The following is a 21,428-nucleotide window of genomic DNA, read 5'->3' as shown; positions in this document are numbered from 1 at the left end:
TTGAAGAGAAGACCTGCTTTCCTTCAATTATTACTTCTGTTAAAACTAACTTCAGATCATCGCCAAAGCTCTGTTAGGGTTCACTGCATTTTTTGGCCAAATGCACTGTCAAAAAGTGAGCTCTTCATTCAGCTTTTGCAAATGGTTAAACTACACACATTTCTCAATGCCACTAGAAAAGCTGGCATCTCATAGCAACCAGGTGTACTTCTGGGTGGGAGACGTAACAGCAGCTTCGGTGCCCGGAATGTGTGTGTGTGTGTGTCTGTGTGTGTAATTTTATGGCAAAAATCTATTGAAGTTTTTTTAGTTATTTCTGGAAAAAAAGAAAGGAAAATCAAACTCAACCTCCTGTTTGTTACCGTGTGCAGGATAAACAAACTATTGCAGGAAAGTGGCAAAGGACCATTTTGTAAAGTCATCAGCACTGTGCCAATGAAAACAAGATTCACCACTGTAAGATTTAAATGTAAGTCAGTCAATACCTTTATCACGGTCACAAGACCCATTCGGGTTAGAATTTAGGTGCATATTTTAAGAGGGGTCTGGGAGGGGGGAGAAGGCGAAGATGGCTTTTGTCTGCAATGGACTGGGCTGGCAAGTGCCAAGCACCAACATTCCCAACAGGGTGTGGGACTTAAGAGAGAAAAGATACTGAACAGGGTAATGTTATTGATCTGTTGCTCCTCTACGATGTTCAGCAGGAAAGACCTGCCATACTCTACTGTCATTGGAGCATTTCAGTGGCGTGTTATCATACCTCTCAACCCACAACACACACACACACATACACACCCAAAAAAACAAAAACCAAAGCACTGTAAGAAGGCAAAGTTTTGAGAGATGAATACTAGTCTCATGCTTTTATAGCCAGAGGCAGCTGCATTTTAAACATCTGCAGTCATTTCTTCCACCCCACACTCTTCAGAAAAAAAGCATGTTTCCTGCCCATCTGATCCTCCACCAAAGCGCCCGGCAATTTCACGGCTACCCCTAGATAACCTTAACAAAATTCAACAGCCATCTTGAGAAGAGCAGCCGTCCCCCTTCCACTACGGCACAACTGCCTTCCTTACTTTCATTTGGGAGATTGTCATGTCAAGCGCTTCAGTTCTCAATAGAGAATATGAAAAAACTAAGATCTTTTTGCAGGTGCAAAATCTGAATGTCTTTTGTAGAAAAAAAGACTTTTCAAAACAGTTGTGGTTCTCTTCCCCCCTCAAGATGACGTGGCATCTTAAGTCGTACAGAAGACTCTATTGCTCCTTGCTCTCTTTCTTTGCTTCGTCACAGTTTTCTTCCTCTTGTTCCTGGACCAGGAACTCCTCAGGCGGCCATCTTAGCTCCCCGCTCTCCACATCTCCTTCTGTTGGCTCAACAACAATGGAAGGGAGACGGTCCTTCAGCTTGCAATAACGATCGTAGTCTGAAGGGTCAGGGAAAATCTGAAAACAAAAATATTTACAATAGTCAACACTTCTGTAGTATTCTGAGGTATGCTTGACATTCTCATCTCTTTTTATCATAACTGTGAGGTAGGCAGTGCCATGGTCCAGGATTCCAACTGTGAGCATCATGGCTGAACAGGATTTTGAACCTAGGTCTGCCACATCAAAAACCAACCATCTGATCAGTAAACCACACAAATGATCTAAGGCAGGGGTGTCAAACTCAAATTCATCGGGGGCCGCATCAGCAGTTTGGTCACCCTCAAAGGGCCGGTTGTATCTGTAGGACTATGTGTCTACTCTTTATTATCATAAATTATTGTCACTGCATTCAATTATTACTGTTTTTTGTAATAATGTAAGTAATAATGTCGCGCGTACGCACTCCGTCGCTGGGCTCCCGCTGCTGCCGCTTCCGCAGCGACTTTGCGAGCCCGCCGGCAGCCCCCCAAGCCGCTTTTTCACTCAGAGGGCTCGCAAAGTGGCAGCGGGAGTGCGCACACACAACATTTTGCGCGTGTGCACTCAGTCCTGACGTTGCGTCGTGACGTCACAACGCCCCACCCCCAGGGGGGGTGCCTCCTCCGCGCTGCCACCCCGGGCGGCGCACAGCCTCCCTGCGGCCGGCAGCGGCTACACGGGCCACATGACGAGGTTTGGAATAGTATCAAAGTTCTGATGGTCCCATGGAAACATGCGTGTTCATGACTTTTGACTACAGCTTCCAGTGATGATTTTGCATGTGTGAACGCACCCCAAATTATGGTTTGATTTTTGAAGATTTTCTAATTTTTAAAGGCTTTGTTTAATGATTTGTTGCTCATGTGGAATGGTTAATACTGCATTCATATACAGAACTAAGCTATCCCTAACTGGGCTGATGCAATTTAGAGGCTGCCTCTGACCAAATTGTATTAGCATAGCCCGCAAAACAGGTTTTCTGGTGAAGGACCAGCTTGCATGGGGTGCCCCTTCTCTTTAACGCACCTAGTGAAAGCAGCTCTATATTGGGCCCTAAATAGATACTAGTGGTATTTTTCCAATACAACTTTTTGGTTCCTGAAATTCATTCCGATTGTGCGAATAAAACATCACAGATACAATTCGGCAATGTATGTTGTTTGTGTGTGAAAACAGGCAAGATCCCAGGATTCCAGGCATGCACCTCCAGGTGAGGGAAGACGACAGGTGTCATCCTGGCCCCCGGGCATCTTCACTTCATCGCAAGTGGCCGATAGCCTGGTGCAAAATGCACCTGGCAAATTTCGAATGCTGACCCTAAAGCTTCCAGAATAATCTTTTAAAATTGCCCAAAGAACATCTAGAGACCAAGTAATGTGAAAGGTTCACCACCCAACTCTGGTACTTGTCAAAAGCTCAAGGATACAGAGTATTCCCATCTGCTGTTGCCGCCTGCACGTGTGCTTGCACAAGAGACTGCTCCACACAGCCCCCTCATGCATTATTTCAGCAGGTAGTAGGGATAGTCTGAACCCTCCAACATCTACAAGTAGGAATACAAGCTAGGAGTAAGCTTTCCTACTAAGCAGTTTGTGCCACCCTCCTTTCCAATGTGACAGTGTTGCATTCTTGCCTGTGGCAAGTCCCATGATGAACACCAGTCTTTCCAGCTGTGCTACAAGGAAGCTGATCCAACTTTCCTTTGCTCCAGTTAGTATTTCCCAGATGTCGAGGCAATCTGCCTCATCCCGCAACACAAAAGAACCAAACCCGTTTATTTTCCTTCAGGGCTTTCTATTTTTCATATCTATGCTATGGCAACTCAAAATACAAGACCTCACTCGGTTCTTTCCCCTTGGATCCTGCTGCCTGTTATCACCAGAGGCTTCAGGAGAATAGTCAAGGCACAAGGAAAGTGGACGGTGGACTTCCTAAGCTGAATGACCTGCTTGCTGCTCCCAGAGCCAGCCAAAGCTTCCCTGTCTGCAATTTGGAGTAGGCTGATGGGGGCTGCGGCCCAACAACAAGATTCCTACCTGTGGCCTAAGACAAAGGAGGCTCCATCAACAGAGCCCCCCCTTTCTTCATCGCGCAAGGAAGCCGGCCAATTACAAAACTTCAGGACTCCTGGGGAGAAAGCAGCAGACTCTAGGCTGAGAAATGAAAGAGTGCCAGCCTGCAGTCAAAGGAAGATAGAAAGCTGCCTTGCCCTGTCAGACAATAGCTTAGTATTGATAGCAGCTCTCCTACTCCTACCTGGAGATGGTGGGGATTCACTTGATGGGCACCTTAAGGACAAAGTTGTTTGCTAGGTGCCACAGATGATACAGCTATAAGTGGGCTTTCCCAGTGCTCCATCAAGCTGTGCTAGGTGGAATCGGTTTTTGCAGCCTACTGACACAGTGCTTGTGAGTACGCACCCAGCAATGTGCCAGCACATAACACCTTTTCTGAGGGATTTTCTGTGGCTGCCAATCCAGGCCACGTTCAAGGTTTTTCTACTAGACCCTATAGAGCTCAGGACCAGGTTACTTGAGAGCCCACCTTATCCCTTGTGTACCCAGTAGGTCATTGCATTCTACAGGAAATTCGCCTTCAAGTCCCCAAATTATCAGAAGCTCCCTCGACAGAAACTCCAGGCAGGGCCTTTGGCAAGGCTGCCCTCCTTTGGGGCTTAGGACAGGTGCCCACTACCTGCATTTTGCAGAATTAATTGGAGGCACTTTTGTGTTGACAAACTTTTATGCATAGATAAAAAGCTTTCTCCTGGTGTTCATTTTCCGTGGTTTTTAAGCCTATAAGCCAGCTGTTTCTGGTACTGTTTTCAAGAATTACTCTTGGCCATTTCCATGGTGTGTTTGTAAATCACCTCGAAACACTTGTGAAAGGAAATTCCTAAATAAATAATAATAAAATTGTGCAGCTGCACAGCAGGGATGAGGAATCTGTGGCCTTTCAGATGTGGTTGGGCTCCAACTCCTATGGGTGCCAACCAACATGGACAGTGGAAAGGAGTGATGGGAATCGTAGTCCAGCAACACCAGGAGGGCCCCACCCCTAATTTAGAAAATCCCCCCCCCCGACAGTTTGTGTCATGCGGGTCATGCAGGACTTGCAATATCAACTGACTGCAGTCTTAAAATTCAGCAAAGAGCTTTGGCACTGATTTAGCGCATGGGGGAGGGGCAAAAGTATTCCAAGCTGATGCTTATACAGTCATATCTCGGGTTACAAGTGCTTCAGGATGCGTTTTTTCGCGTTCTGAACGCAGGGGACCCGGAAGTGCATGCACAGAAGCATTCTGCACAGTTCGCACATGCGCAGAAGTGCGATATCGCCACTCGGGTTACGGACTTTTTGGGGTGCAAACGGCACCCCGGAACGGATTGGGTCCGTAACCCGAGGTACCACTGCAGTTAACAGCACTGCAGGAAACACCAGAGCAATAAGCATCCACTGTCATGTTAGGTACATTAGGTCAAGCAAAGAATAGCTGTTTTGGAAATAAACTGTCTGCTTCCGCCCCCCCCCCCCGAAAACTAAGGAATAAATGATTTCCTTAAATAAACATCCCTTAAATGTGTTGTGCTTAGTGTGCTTTTCCTCCTTCCTTTTTAAATAGAATGAACTATCTTATCTCCAAGCAGCTGCAATAGAGGAGGTCGGGATTTTTCCACTAACTCATGCTTTTTTAAAAATAATCAAGGCAGCATAAAAATGAGATGTTGCAATTACACTCAAGGATTAGGGATGGCCCAATGGAAAATAAGTGAAGTCACATTTCCCAGCACATGACAGACAAGGAAACGAGACAAGGTTGTCTGTGGGAACAAAGGAACAAGAGAGAGGCTTTGCATGAGGACATTTTTATCCACATCCACGAAGGAGATTGTCTCGATGCTATCTACTCTCTCCTCTTTACACATGAGGTAGATTTCCATCCCTGGGGATTCAGGCACACTTAGAGCTGTCCCAATACAAAACAGCCTCTTGGGCTATCGACGAAGCCGATCAGAGAATAAATGCAAGCCAGTGACTGAATAGCAGCCTGGCAAGGGGAAACTTTCCCATGATATCAGTAGAGGAATAATGTGTTCGGATCCTTTGGAATGCCAGAGGTGAAAGAGTATCTCAGGGCGGGGTGGAAACAGACGCGGTCCTGCTGCTGAGCACAGCCTTGTATTTAAGTACTAACCTGGTAGCCACAGGCACCCATAAATTGCATGCAAGTGTGTGCATGGAATTCTGTGCAGGCTAGTGAGCATGCTGAAGGAGGAGGAGAAAGAGGAGGCCTTCGTCCCTCCACTGCACCCAGTATAGAAACCAAGCAGGCTTCTAAAAGAGGGGAGCCCCCCTCCCACTTGGTGCCCAGCATAGAAATGCAACTTTTGACTCTCCTCTGTCAGCCACCCCCCCCCCCCCGGGCAGGCTAGTAAAAATGCTGCAGCATGTTAATTTTTCTGGGTTTATTTGCAAGGCTAGCTGAGCAGATCCTTGAACTCAAAGCCTGCATTCATGCTATCCATTTCAGGTTTGCATCACATCTATTTACATAGCATGTGGGACTTGGTGTGCAAATATTTATTTGGTGCAGAAGCCAGACTATCTATGTTCGGACTATATTCTTTACAGGCCAAACTGCATTTGGAGTTAACTTGGGGTATGATTATGAGCCTAAGCAGTTTCTTTGATGGCCACAGCTTTCCACACAGCTTAGGGTCTCCAGCTGTTTTTGGACTACAACTCCCATCATCCCTATCTAGCAATACCAGTGGTCGAAAGGCAGGAACTGTAGTCCAAAACCAGCTGGAGACCCAAGTATGGGAAACACTGAAGTAAGCCACAGAGGACAGATCCACCAGTGTCTGCTGGCTGCAAAAGCTAAATGGAATCTTGTTCAGAAGCAGCAACGCTAGAAATAAACTGGAGGTGGGCAGCACCTTCGTGGTGCCCCGACTCTGAGCTCCCAGAAACCCCTGGCTTGCCACTTCTGGAGACTGGATGGGGCAGCAGGAGGACCTTTGATCTCATCTAGCTAGGAAATTCTTAAGCCATGAAAGGCATTCGATTGCAAACGAACAGCCTGCTGCTATAAACTAGGAGCCAGATAAAGCAACAGAAGATTCCTTTCCTGAACTGCATTTCAGGTAGCTTTTCATTTTCTTCGACACAACACACAGAGAAGGCGTTTCGGTGCCAGACGCTCACCTGGGACTTTTACTGTGCTCTTGACAAAAACAGCTCCCACATATGCAAGCTAGGATCATATAGGCTTGCCCTGGTCAAGCTCATCGTACTTCCATGTCTGCTCAGTCACCCTTCTCACTTATGTATTTATTTCATTTATAGCCTACAGGTTTTTCCCCCTAGAAGCTCAAGGTGGAAGAAAGGTGTTCTCGTTTAATCCCTACTAAAACCGTGTGAGGTCGGTAAGGCTGAAAAGCAGTGACTGGCCCCAAGTGAGCCGCTTGGCCAAGTGGGGATTTGAACCCTGGTCTCCCAAGCCCCATTACACCACCAGAACTATCGACACATTAGTAAAGCACCAATAAGGACAGAGGAAATGTTTGTTGGGTATCTTATTGCTGCAGTAATAAACAAATGGAGCCCAATGTGTAGAAAACCATTTCGCATCTCAAACAACAGTAGCAGGATGCCTTTTGAAAAGTTTATTTAGAAGATTTCAACCAAGCATTAGGGATATATGACATCAAGAGCTATGCGACAGTGGAATGGGCTACCCCCAGAAGGTGGCAAACTCTCATTCGCTGGAAGTTTTTAAACAGATTAGGTGGCTATCTGTCAGGGATTCTTTGCCTGTGAATCCTGCATTACAAGGGTCTGGAACAGATGGCCCCTGAGGGTCCCTGACAACTTCACAGTTCTCTGATTCAGTTATTTATATCCTGCTTTTCAGCTACAAGAGCACTCCAAGCAGTTAGCTACCTAGCCAAAGACTGAAAAGATCTTCACTGGTGGAACAACAGTTTGTTTTGGCCTAAAACTCAACTCAGGCAAACACAAAACTACTTTATTTTCTTGCCCAATGCCTCAAAATCAAACTGAAAATGAAGCTCTGAGCTCGAAGATCATCTGCTTCTTCTGTGCCAGGTGACACCCTCCTCTCCCCCCCAGCCCCACCCCCCTGCTGCTTCCTCTAGAGTTGACTGAACTTGGCACCAAGAGTGGAAAATGTTTTAACAACCACAAAAAGGCTTGCTGTACGCGAGCTTGCTCGAGTACAAACCAAAAGAGCTCAGCTGCAGTGCAAAACTGCAGTGCAAGGAAACAAGCTATGCTAATAAGGAATCCAAAACAACTGGAGAGAATTTAAAAGGCATCTAACGAACTGCACCACAGGCTTCATTGTCCGTGTAAAGAGCCAGTCCTACAGCAAGGCGGCATGGGAGTGCATTTTGCGCAGCTGTGATGGGATAGGGAACCTGTGGCCACCCAGAGCAGGCATAGGCAAACTCTGGCCCTCCAGATGTTTGGGACTACAATTCCCATCATCCCTAGCTAACAGGGCCAGTGGTCAGGGATGATGGGAATTGTAGTCCCAAACATCTGGAGGGCCGGAGTTTGCCTATGCCTTGCCCAGAGGCTGTCGGACCACAACTCCCATCAACCCCAGCCAGCATGGGCAGCAGTCAAGGATGATGGGGGTTGTAGTCCAACCAGGATTCCCATTCCTAAATGCTGGCAGTGCAGCTGGTGTCCCAACTGATCCACCAAGCCAAATGCAGCAGCCCATCAGAGCTTGGAAAAAAAGCTTCAGATTTTTCCGCTTGCCTGAGATGGCAAGCACATGGCGGTTATCAAGCACTTGGCAGGTGAAAGGTTTTGCCATGGTGGATCCCTAGTTGTGCAAGCCAGCCTTACACACCACTCAGAAACAGCCACAAGGCCAATTTCCACATTTAAGGAATGCTCTTGCTCCCTGCACAGCACACAGGAGAGGAATCACTCCAACATGCTCTGCAAAACAGGCAATTATTTTGGGGCACGACTCCTGCTTATGCAACCACCACCCTTCATGGCTGCTCTCCAAACCACCACTTGGTTCACTTGTGCCATCAGCCGGTCTTGAATGCTCATTCCCTGCAGAGTCAGTGGATTTAGTTAACCAGCTGTTCAAGGCAATCCGAGCACAAAAAGCAGAACACTTGCCTCTAAAGTTAGTCATATTGTTTGCCGGGCACAGCTGACACAACTTGAGATTTGTTTCAATGGCCCTTAGTTCAAATTCCATTCCAGCAGGATTAAAAAAAGAAAAAGTTTCAAGTCAAGGCATTGTTTTGACAGCAGGCTAGTAAAATGATTAATTTAGTTCTTAGCCAGCCTCAGTTTCAGACAGTTATTAGCGCTGCAGTCAAATGACATTAACAGAGTGAACAAGCAAAGTGGTGATTAAGCATTTCCAAGGAGTAAGAAAGCACAACTCAGTCGAAGGGGGAGGCGGACTCAAGACCAAACTAGGCTGCTCAACATTCAACAGGATGAAAACAAAGCAAGCCTTCATCTGGACATCAATCCATTTAGTGGATGACATAGTTAGAAGACTTGCGGTTTTATTATTCCTGCAGGAATTAGGGGACATCTGAAATAATTCCAAAAAGTAGACTTCCCTTTTGGCACTCTCTCAGATCAAAGCTCAAGGGAGTGCAAATGCCCTACCAACGATCCACCCTGGTAAACAAAGAAGGCAGAAGGCCAGTACACTTCCTGGAACCCCATGTTTACTTGCTACTTATTTTGCAGAAGGGCTGGGGATTAATAGACAATAGGCCTACTCATGTTTTTATCCCAAACATGGAGGGCCCAGCACATTGGGGTTTTCATCAAACAACCGTGGACAAGGTGTGGCCTGTTTGAAGGAGACTTGAGGGGTAAAAGCACAGCCCTGCTCCGCATAAGCACCATTATGCCCTATGAGCAGGTAATGTGCAAAAATGGTTAATGAAGTGGTCAACTGTGCAGCTAGATTGACACCTTTACTCCTTTTCCTTGGCAGCAGTAGACCCTGTTAATCCAGACTGCCATTAGAAGGCCAATGCACACTTGCATGTTCCCCAGTTTAAAAACCACCCCTGAACTTAGAAAGACAGTATGTTCGGAAGAAAGCTGTGCCAAACCCTTTTCCCCAACACCATGACAGAAAAAGGGGCAGGATATAAATGGGAGATAATTACTACAAGCACTAATTGCCACAAGCCACTTCCAATGGAATTGGCCAGAGATGCTGCGTATAGGTTTTTTTTTTTTTTTTAAGGTACAAGTACGACAATATTTTGGCCCTTCTGGTTTGTGAGCATGCAAGATATGGATTTCAGCAAATCCGGATTACCGGTAATAGGAAGCTTAAGAGTAAATGATCAATGTTGTTGCTTCCACAGATAAATTGAGATAAATTGAGCAAAAACAGGCAGGACACTGCATATCTCTTACAGAAACAAAAGAAAAACCTGCATTCGGAATTATTGCTTTACTGCAAAGGGAAGCCAAAGGGATGCCTTGCAGGTGTGTCATTGGCCCCCAACTCCCATCAGCATCAGCCAGGAGGGAGGGTCACAGGGTTCACCATCCCATCTGTTACCCAAAAGAGAAAGTAGAATCCCCACTTCTATTTGGGTGAGTGGGAGAACGTGTGACTTTCTAGTTTACTAAACAGAGAAGCCAGCAAGAACTTTACAACAATCTTTAGAATAGCAGTGAAAACGTCCCAAAAAGTTTTGAGCAGAGTTTCTGAGTTGAAAAATTCAAAAACAAAACAAAAACAGCCCAGGAGAAGCCAAAGTCCTTAAAAAGAAAAGGGAAAGGGAAAAGTGCAGATTTGTCAATGTCTGAATGAGGGACGTTGTGAGAAGTCATAGTTAGCGATGCAGAGACTGCACAAAGTGCGAAAACTGAAGGCACAGGTGTCCAAATGGGAGATTCAGCTACTTCCTGGGGGCACTGCAGCACGCAAGCTGGGAGTGGGGTTGAGTATATTCCCCCACAGGACATCAGCGGCCAGGTGAAGCCTGCATAGACCACTGTGGTCCTATTCTGATCCAGTTCATCACAGCCACTGGCAGCCAAACAGCACTTGAGAACTTAAGCACTGTACATGTTGGCACTGGAAAGGTGCCACCAACTACAGAGGTTTGAGCCATCTGGATATGCCCCAAGGTACATATTGACCCTCCAAATAGATTATCAAAGACTGAGGACTTAACACAGCTGCCAGGAAAAGATGAGAGCAGGTTCTCGTTTCGTCCACATGCAAACTTTGGTCATAACCCTTAAAAATAAAAAATCAGCCCTCCCCAACCTTGTGCCTTTCAGGTGGTTGCTGGGACTACAACTCCCAACTGCCCCAGCTGGAATGGTTGTCCAGCCACCATCTGGAGGGCACCAACTTGGAGAAGGCCAGTCAAAGCCATTTAATCTTAAATAGCTTAGTAGGGGATTTTCGCTTTTGACTTCTTGGTGAGCGGAGAAGGTAGGCTGGAGAAAATGCAGGCCTACCATTTCCCAGGGGGCAGCTTATCATAGTGACTTTATTCATACATACATAAGTTTTAGGCTCTGCCCAGTTATCATAAATTAAAAGGCAGAAAAAGTAAAGACAGTTCTATGGATATTTAAAAGTGAAAATCGAATTAAGAATGAGGGAGGCAAGCCAAGAGGGTATTAGGACCTCCCTTCACCCCTCAGGACAACATACCAGCTGCCAGCTGCCCTGGGAATTCATTCCTAATGAATTCTTTTGATGTCATCTTAGTGTTTTATTTCAAATTTACTTCCAAATAAACAATTCAGGAAAGGTGTAGAGCAACTGCTTTGAGTGCAGAAGGGCCCAAGTTTCAGTCCCTGGTGTTTTCCGGCAGGGCTGGGAAAGACCTCTTGTCTGAAACCCTGGAGAGCAGCTGCTGCTCTGTGTAGACAAAACCAAACTAGGTCTAATTCTGACTCAGCAAAAGGCAGCTTCTTCCTACGCTACTTTTAAGCTGCCCTGAGAGTATGTGCATCTTTAAAAGCGGACTATAAAGAAATCCCAGCTCCTGCAAATCTAGCAGTTCGGAAGCACGCCAAAAAGTGCAAGTAGATTAATGGGTACCGCTCCAGCGGGAAGGTAAACAACGTTTCTGTGCGCTGCTCTGGTGTTGGTGTTCCGCTGCACCAGAAGCAGCTTAGTCATGCTGGCCACATGACCTGGAAAAACTGTCTGCGGAGCGGACAAACACCGGCTCCCTCAGCCTGTAAAGCGAGATGAGCGCCACAACCCCAGAGTTGTTCGCAATTGGACTTAAGTGTCAGGGGTCCCTTTACCTTACCTTTATAAAGAAATAAAATGCAAGGACAAAAACATGCGTGTTTAAAATCAGGATTTAGAAGTGCCTGGGCAATTAAAAAGTTTTATGCCTAGTGCCGAAAAGGCCCAGGTTGGTGCCAGGTGAGCCTCTCTGGGCAGGGCATTCCTAAGATTTCTGTTAGCAACTGGCATGCCAGAAGCCTACATGTCCACTGTGGCAATCTCCACTCTGAGTGCTGCTAGTCCAAATGTAATGGTAAGCCCCAGAACAACAGGTGCTTCATCTGAGAGCTACAGTACTTCCTGTTTTGCTTTTGGGTTGGCAGCTGTCATTCCGGGGAATGTTGACATCTGAAATTGCCCTATGCAATGTAAATATTTGTTTCTTGGTTGTAACCTTTCTTTTCTTTTTTACAATGAGTGGGACAATGCTCCCCCCCCCCAAAAAAAAACACAGTATCATGTTCGGAAGATTATAATTCAAGCACTCAAAGCCTGTCTTCTTCATTAGAATCCCAACATATGAAATGATAATGACAACAAACCTACATGAGACTGAAATGCTGTAAAGCAAGTGGGGAACCTTTGGCCCTCCAGATGTTGCTGAACTAAAACGCCCATCACCACTGATCACTGGCCAGTGGCCATGCTTGCTGGGAGTTGTAGTTTGTCCACATCTGGACGGCCATGGTTCTCGACGCCTGCTGCAATGCTGCCGCTTAGCTGCTCTTACAATGAAGAAAAATTGCCCTTGACCTAAGGAGGATGCTGAGTCATCATTACCAGCAAGCATCACATGACAACCCATATCCAATGCCACTTTTAAGCTCATCTGTATCAGCAGCGAGTTCACATCTGGCTTCCCCTTCATGTCCAGCTGACCGGTGAGCTTGGAAAGAATCCAAGTTTGCCCTTATGCAAAACCAAAGGGATGCTAAAATAAGTAAATGCAAGCAATGTTCTAATGTGGCTTTTCTTACACTCAATACCGCCAGCAGCCTATGTTTCTGTTTGCTTGTTTGTTTGCAAAGCTGTAGGCAGTTAAGTAGGATAAGCACAGACAGCGGTTTGGGCACCCTGAAAGAATCCAAAGGGTTTAGCCATAGCATGTGCGTAACCAAAACAAGCATTTGTAACATTTGTTGTGACTTCCATTTATCATTTTAGTTGGTGGATTTTGCAAACACACCGTAAATGAGATTTCTGTGATATTATGTGACTCATCACCATTGCTCCTCAGCCTCATTGTGAACAGTTTGCCTTCTGGCACCGGCAAGTTAAATATCTAGCTTGATGCATCAAAAACAAAGCAAGTAGGGTGTCTGTACCCTTCCCAGACTTCTCTTCCAAATTAAGGCAAAGCTTGCTGTGTTTCATGTCATGGCCTTGCAAGACACACGTGTTAACTTCAGATGCTGCCTAAGCAGTGTGTTCAAGTGTGAGCTGCCAGAAGAGTGGATCATTTAGATCAGGCATCCCCAAACTTGGCCCTCCAGCTGTTTTGGGACTACAACTCCCATCATCCCTAGCTAACAGGAGCAGTGGGCAGGGATGATGGGAATTGTAGTCCCAAAACAGCTGGAGGGCCAAGTTTGAGGATACCTGATTTAGATGAAAACTTTAGACAACTAACTTAACATAGATAATAGGACATGAATTGTGTGAAAAGGTGCCATAACACATTGTAGAGCTGAGCACTGTGCTTAAACTCCATTCATTTCAATGCAATCTAAGCATTCTGTAACCTGTGTTGGGTTAAGATCTAGCTGTAGTGACTTTATTCCAGTGTGTCCAAAGTGTCACTTGAGCCTCAAACATTTTATTTCCACCCCAGCCAAGTGTTCCACATCCCCAGCTTGAAAATAAGCCAATGAGGTTTTACTCCCAAGTAAGCATGCAGAGAATCAGGCTGGTAGGTCAGCCTGTTGAGAAGGCACCACCATCTACTCCCAACTGATTCTGCTGGTTAACAGTGTTCTATGATGCATAGGAAACATACCTGGTATGATAGGCCATCCTTGCGGGGGCTTAAGCCAATCTCATCCATAGATGGAGCGCTCATCACCTCAGTCATGTCAGCTGATCTCAGATAATCAGAACTGGAAACAGAGGCAGAGAGAGAGAGAGAGAGAGAGAGAGAGAGAGAGAGAGAGAGAGAGAGCTTCAGCTGTTGAAAGTTCCATTAAATGAACACAATCACTGGACCAAGTGGAATTATTCCTAAGGCTTCATGTTGTTGAAGAACCATTCAGATGTTGATCAGCATGATAAAGCCTTTCAACCTTTCCAGTTTAGGATTATTTTTTTAAAAAAGAATGGAACACTCCAAGTCACTTTGGGTCTCTCGACTCCTTTGATTTCAAGGTCCAACCCCTCACTCAAAGGAAGATAATATACAAGTTTTAGCCAAACTTACACCACATTTGAGAACACCAGCTGGAAGCAGCAGTCAAGTCTTTACAGACCTGGGGTCTTTTAATCCAGACAACACTGAACAATTCCTGTTTTTCCCCACTCTGCTATTCTCCTTACACAGACCTTTAAAAAATAAATGTTACTGTTAGGGCAGCAACCAGCCATAAGGATGGAGCACACGATTCAGTTGTGGATCCTAACTAACCCACCTGCTTAAGGCCAAACCCCTCCTAGAAATGAATCAATGTGAGACTTCCTAATGCAGCTCTAATGCCTACCCCAACCCTGTGTTGAAAGCCTATCGGTTCCATAACCTCCTCAAAACAATGGTAAAGAACCTTGTCAAATGGGGCACTTATGCAGTTCCAAAGGCTTTAATTCTGATTAATTCTGTAACTTTGGTTTCAGGAACTGCCACGCCGGGGGTTAAAGATGCACTCATATTTTCCTGTATAATGAATTCTGAAAGCAAAAGTAGATTTGCATACACATCCAGTAACTTCTGCATTTCGATGTATGCTTAACTATTTTCAATTTCCAGGCACAGCACTTTATAAAGCTTGCCTGCATCTATTCATGTTGCCACTGAAATGAAGAAAATATGTTTGATGGTGCTGCCCTAAAAGAACTGTGCTGCAGTTTGGAAGCTGCTCTGAATCAGCTTCAGATGTATCCCAGATAATAAAATAGCAACAGCACTATAAAATAGCAACAGAAATGCTTGCCCACTTGTCACCAGTGCTCAATCTTTGGTGGACAGCAGGACACAACAGAAGGGTGTTATACCCTTAACAAGTGGCAACAGCTCTTATAGATTCATACAGAATACCAAGTTTAAGCTTTGACACATATGCATAATACAAAATGCAAACAGCTCATGCTAGGAAATCAGTTGTGCAGATAACAGATATGTGTACTTATTAGTGACATCAACGCATACAGCACTCAAATGTATTACAATAATAAAAAGACTGGTCTCTGCTCCAAGGAGCATACAGTCTGACAAGGCCACGGAGAGAAGTCATTGAAAGAGCCTCCCTGATGCCAATCAACTTACTTGCTGCTGCATCTTAGCTCTATGCATAAGGGAGAGCTACATCAGGATCAGACCAACTCTATCTCCAGGACTAGACAGAAACAGGGAGGAAACTAATCTGTTCAACCGAACTTCCATATACTCTGAGAACAAGGGATGTATCAGATGCCGTTCACCCACCTTGCTGTGGCCCTCCTGCCCTCCATATTGGGGCCTAAGGGCTATCTCTTTACAGTGGGTCTAGAAAAAGGAAGTGAAACGGGACTTTGCTCTGAAAAATGCTTTAAATAAGTGCAGAGACAACCAGCTGCTTAGGAATTCCCTGCTAGAGTTATTCAAAGGTTACTGAAGCTAAGGAGTGGGTTGTAGCCTGCCGAACTCTATAGTCTGCTTTGCTCTGCAAGGAAACTTGAATATTAAAAATAACAGCAACCAGCTGAGGTCAAGTAAACAGCTACCTCCTTTTTTCAATTTCAAGCTAGGGAGAAGAGAAAAGCTGAGGTTTAGCAGGAAATTAGCCTGCATGCTGGTCAGCAGTTAGCCTGTCCCACCGGCTAACAGCTGGATGGTGTACAACCCAAACTGTGCTATCTGGCAAGTATAACCGAGTACTGTATTAAACATCAGATGCGCCCCACCAAGCAAGAGCATGGTTTCCAGACAAAAATACACTAGGGAGGCAAAGCACACTACTTGCCAAAACATCTCCACACTTGTTTTTTTCCTAACTCTGCTTGCAGGTCTAGAGAGCAGAGTTTGCTTTAGTGCCATTCTCCCCTCCCCTCACTTGCTCTTCAGAAAGCTGTGCAACCTTTGCAAAAAAACAACAACAACTCCTCACTTGCTTCATCCCTGCCAGTTCTATTGAAACCACTCAGGAATTTACCACAGGTACAGCATCCCTTGTGCCAAGGGATATTTATGCTGCTTTTGGTACTTCATCATGAGAGCCACCTAATGTTTTCCTATGTGTGTGTGGTGCGTGGGTTTGCCAGGCCACAGAATCAGATTCTGAATTGCCACCTAGTTCTTAAGCCCATCTCTGTGCCAGAAAACCACAATTCCCTGAAGACTGCCTCGCAGATGCCTGACCAGCCTTTCTCTGAAAGCAGCCCAAGAAAGATGGTTACACAACTTCTCTGGGCAGCTCACTCCTTCCCTAGCAGTTACAAGGCTGTAGAGAACACAGCGGAAAGACGCAAATATGTACGGGGTAGACATCATTTGAATGCAACCCCATCATCACAGCCTCAAGCAAAAATTCCAGGAGTTCTTCAGAGCCACAGTTCTGCCCCCGAACCATTTTCCAAGCTCAGAATCCTAGCCTTGGCATATAAGACAATGAATAATAATTTACAGAGAGCTTCTGAACATATGCAGAGTGACCTTCCAGCACTACTAAACTGAGCCAGCTCACACATCTGGGGTTAAGGGTCAAGGCTGCCGATTTCCATACAGTCCTCACACCACCTTTAGATATTAGCCGCTGGCAAAATCTGTTTCCCCGTAATCCTGCACCCATTCGGAGGGGCGTGTGGGTTACTTGCCAAGCGAAGAGCGGCTGCTGCGGCGACTACCCCCCCCCCCCCCCGCCCCTTGTCAGCAGCCGGCTGCTCGGATCACTACTGCCTTTGTTGCGGGCTTGCAGAGAAGCAGCTGCCCAGCAGCAAACTTCCTCACGCGATTAAGTTTCCCCTCCGGGTTGCAGAACTGCGTCCTCCACACTCTCGGGTGAGATTTTGTTTGGGGCGGGGGGGGGGTGTTGTCTTTGCAGATCGAACATCAAAGCTGACAAGCGACTTTACAAACACAGACAGTCGCTATTTAGCCGTCATTACTAAGTTCCCGCCCCCCAAATGCCCCTCTAAACCCCGTTGCTGGGGGGGTGCAGCGTCTGCAAAGCCCTGGCTGCAGAGCAAGCTCTCTAAGCAAGCGAGCAGCGCCCATTCAAGATGCCCAAGCGAAGAGCAGCGGCGGCGGTTGCCGCCTCGCCGTGCAAACTGCCGCCGCCTCCTGTTGCAGCAACCCCAGCTCCGCCGAGCCGCTTCGCCCGGCGGGGTGAAATGGAGGACAAACGCCGAATGAATAACCGCTTAACCGGCGCTCTCTCTCCCCCCGCCCCCAGCCGCAGAGCGTGCACCGACTGCTAAAGAGGCTTCGCATTCAAAACGGCGTAGCTGCACCGCCGAGCAATAGCAGGCTGCAATCCTCGGCGCGTTTACCCGGGCGAAAGCTCCGTGCAACTTGGCGGGACTTGCTTCCGTGTAAAGCGTGCACAGAGTCGAGCTGCAGGGGGCTTTGTTTTTTTTGAATGGGGGGCGGGCGGGCGGGTGGCAGAATCAAACCCAGGCTGCCTTTTCCCAAGTCTCCACGTTTCTGGCCAGGATCTTGACCTAAGCCTCTCCGAAGCCTCTTCCACCGAGCGTCTCCTTTTGTTCCTCGCCGATCCCCTGCGCAACCTTGAACTTGCTTCTCCTCTCAAGTTCCCAAGTCTGACTAGTTGGGTCTCTCGAGCCTCCCTGGAAATAGTTGATCCCCCTCTCCCCAACCTGCAACCCGGATCTCGTAATCTACGACCCACGAGTACAATAGCAAAGACCAGCAAACGAGGTACTCACCAGTGAATGGGGAAAAATACAGACATGAAGTCCTAACCAAGAGGCTGACCCAACGTCCTTTGTATCTGAGCACAGGGGGGGGGGGGCAGAGCCGGAAAGGAGGAACGGGCTGGCCTCGCTAAGGAAGAGCGGCCACCACCAGGCGATTTGCACCGAGGGGAGAGCGCCCGCTTGGACAAGGAAGGGGGTAGGAACAGCTGAGCAGCGCTGGTAACCCACGCGCACAAGAGGAAACTACGCTGGACTTTCTCTGCAAGGCTGACTCGCGCAAAGAAAGTGGGCAGCTCCTTTTATAGACGAGGGAGGCGTGCCCCGGCCCGCAAGGCCCGCCCACCCGCTCCGTTGATGTCACCAAAATCATGAATGGTTTCTTGCGCTCAGCCTGTAGCAAAGCCGCGTCTCGCAAGAAAGGAGCGGGATGCCGAGCTCTCCTATTGGCTGGCTCCTATGGCATCATCTTCGGCACTAGCGCGCCTTGCTGCTGATGTCTGTTGTTACCTAACCCACATCGCAGTCAATCAAGCCAAGTTTGGGTATATGTAAAAACCACTCCTTTAGCATGGCTGTGGCCTGTGGGCACGCGCTTGCTCCCTCCCCCCCCCGCCTCCCTTAAAAAATAAAATAATAAAAGCATCTAGCTCCGCTGAGAAATGAAGCGTTTCCGAAGAGGTCAGAGGATCTGCCAACGCAAGAGTTCTTAAGTAGGATGCAGTTGCTAAGAAAGTAGCCGCGAGGTTCATTTAAGGTAGCTTTTCATTCATAACAATGGGGGCGGCAAACACGGTGTGTCTGTCTTCACTGCGCTTGGAAAGGCAGTCACTTCGCCAGCATAGAAGTGAAATCAAGCTATGCGTTCTAGCTACACCTACTGTCCGGTTATAATTATTTTCGACAATGACAATAGGCGAAGGATTTGAACAGCAACCAGCTGGAAATACGCAAGTGATATTACCCTTTTGCCTCGAACTGTGTAGCAAGGAGTGGGAGTGAAAAGCTGGCTGCTATTTTTTTGTTTTCCGACTCTGCCTAAGATTGATTTTTAAAATAATCCATGGGAACGTGAAAGGAGGCAGCTGCTTTGCAGGATCATAAATTTACTGGGCTGAACTACTTTCTCCTCTGCCTTGCTCCCCCCAGAATGGGATTTATTTTTAATATGCTTACATATGTGGGAGTAAGGAATAGTTTTTGATGTTGTTCCTCAGTTTTCCCACGAGATTGAATCTCCAAGGAACCCACAAAGCTATCAGTTGGATCATTAGTCTGTCTAGCTCAGCTGTGGCTGATGGGAGCTGGGGTCCATCAACCCCTGGAGGGCAGCAGGTTCCTTATACCTACACGGACTGGCAGTGACTCTCCAAGGTTTAAGAGAAGAATACTTCCCAGCTCCAGCAAGAGATGCTGGGGAAAGAATCTGGAAACATGCACTCTAAATCTACCTCTGAGCTTACAGCCTTTCTCCCCCAGCTCACAGACATCAAAGTTTGAGGTCAAATCCTTTATTTTCCACCAGTAAGTAAACAGCACCTGCTTCCTGGTACCCAGAACAGCCACACAGCTATGTTGTTGTGAAGATATCCCAGCTGAATGTAGGAATGAGCTGCCTTAGCACATCATTTCATTGTGGGTCGCCACAGAACAGAAGATCACAGCAAGACCAAGGTGCCTACAGTTTACATATGTGTTGTGAGAAGCCCTTGAAGGCTGTGTGCAGTTGCTTGGCTCTGAAGCTTTCCTGCAGTGCCACAGGAAGGAACTGCAGCACAGAAGCCCTTATGTAACTTTGTGGTTAGCTCTAGAATGTCTGTTTGCAAATGAAGAGGCACCATGAAGCCAAAATAAACCATCAGTCCCAACAGCCCTTGCCTCTGTGTCTTCTTGGTCCCATCAGGAAAAATGCAGCAATGAGCTGTGGAAAGGGATGACTCTTGGCATTTGCCCTCAGGCCTGCAACATTAATGTTTACTGTTCTATTAGGTGATGACATGCATCTGAATTCCTTGCTGCTTGCCCTCCTATCATCACCTGGCTGCAGCTGTGCCAGTTTGATTTTCTTTCTACTCACCCACCTACCTCTGGGACTGTCTGTGGCCACAGCTTCTGCAATTTCTACTGCATACAGTGACACTGCAATGGATTCCTTTTGCTGCCTGACATGTATGCTCCAGCAGTTAACATGGGGGCAGGTAGATCAGCTATAGGAATGGTGGAAATGGCTAGCGGCACACCTGGAAAAGAAGCAAATGAGGTCTCCAGGTGCACAGAAATGTGTGTTTTGAGACCCATGCACTCCTTTATTTTCTTGCATCCAATGGATTTCTCCCTCTCCCTCCCACCCCCCACTTTTTTTCTAACAGCATCCCTGGTCCTCACATTTCTTGGCTACTGCAAAACGATAGTGCCAGAAATAAATATATACAGGTAGGGAGGCAAAGTAGATCTTGAGGTAGGCAATCTCCAGTTCACATATTAAACATTTCCAAACAGAAACATTTCTGTATTTCCCATCCTAAATATGCTGGGTTTTATCCAGATAAATCATACTCAGTCATGCCTATTAATTTCAATGGGTCTACTCTAGCTGAAGTCCATTGATTCAGTGAGTCTAATAACTTAGTTTAATAGGTTATGTTGCACATATTTAAATAATGTTCACATGCAAGCCTGTATGTTAACGATTTCTGCCCTAATGAAAATCATTTTTTTCCGCTCTCTTTCTAGATTTAGTTAGCAGTAGTCTACAGGTGATCAAAGAAGAAGAAGCCTTTTAAAAATCTGCATTTGGAAGCCCCTATTTGTCTAGCTTGCAGCTGATCAAAACTGTAGGCCAGGCATGTCCAAAGTCTGTTTCGGGGGCCTAATCCAGCCCGTTGGTTGATTTAATCCGGCCCGTGTGGCAGTATATGTCCTGGGGTAAATCCTCACCATTGAAAAAAAAAAAAAGCTCAACAACTTAAACCCTGAAAAAAGCTGAACAACTTCAAAAGCTCAACAACTTCAATCCTTAAAAAAAGGTTAACAACTTTGGTCGGCCCTTTGGTCGGCCCTCACGGCCCTTCACTTCATCAAATCAGGTCCTCTTTGAAGAAAGTTTGGACACCACTACTGTAGGCCATGCTAGTGAAAAGATTTGTTTATTTAAGTAAAATAGATGTCCAGCTCTATAATCCCAAGAGACTCTCAAAGCAACTTATGGACAATTTCCTCCAGAAAAAAATTCTTCTGACTTCCTTTGCATGATAGAAATTCAGTTGTGAAAGCTTTTTCCTGGCATGAAGACACAGCGATAGAGAGCTCCGCCTGTTGAATTGCATATGCATCATGGAGCTGTTAAAGCTGTGGGACTCCTGGAGTTTCTTTGAATGTTCAAATCAAATGTTTGAAAAGGCATTCAAAGCTTTTTTGGGGAAATGTTTCAAAAACCCTGAGCAATTTTGGGGCAAGCAGGAGGGCAACTATTCATACCTCAGTCCCTTCTTGGTGGCATGAACCCAATCACTATTGTACAAGAGGGAAGGAAGCAGGAAAACTTTTGTGAAAAACTGATAACAGCATGTAAAATATGATTGATGTCATATACCCTGAGTGGCAGATTAGTATTTAAATGGGAGAAAAAAACTGAAAGAGTTGGACAGACAATGCACAACCACATA

The 21,428-nt window shown here is 46.4% G+C and overlaps 1 protein-coding gene across 1 annotated transcript; it reads right to left on the bottom strand.

Annotated features, from left to right (window-relative positions):
* Positions 1–322: 322 nt before the first annotated feature.
* Positions 323–18,046, bottom strand: LBH (LBH regulator of WNT signaling pathway). Its single transcript, XM_033144632.1, has 3 exons — positions 17,776–18,046; positions 13,706–13,805; positions 323–1,445 (listed from the first exon to the last, which is right to left on the bottom strand). The coding sequence occupies exons 1-3, from the start codon at positions 17,799–17,801 to the stop codon at positions 1,257–1,259; spliced, it is 315 nt and encodes a 104-aa protein (XP_033000523.1). The 5' UTR covers positions 17,802–18,046; the 3' UTR covers positions 323–1,256.
* Between the last annotated feature and the right edge of the window lie 3,382 nt (positions 18,047–21,428).

Source organism: Lacerta agilis, chromosome 3, assembly GCF_009819535.1.
Source record: "Lacerta agilis isolate rLacAgi1 chromosome 3, rLacAgi1.pri, whole genome shotgun sequence".
In the NCBI taxonomy this organism is placed as follows: Eukaryota; Metazoa; Chordata; class Lepidosauria; order Squamata; family Lacertidae; genus Lacerta; species Lacerta agilis.
This window is presented reverse-complemented; position numbering and strand designations above follow the sequence as displayed.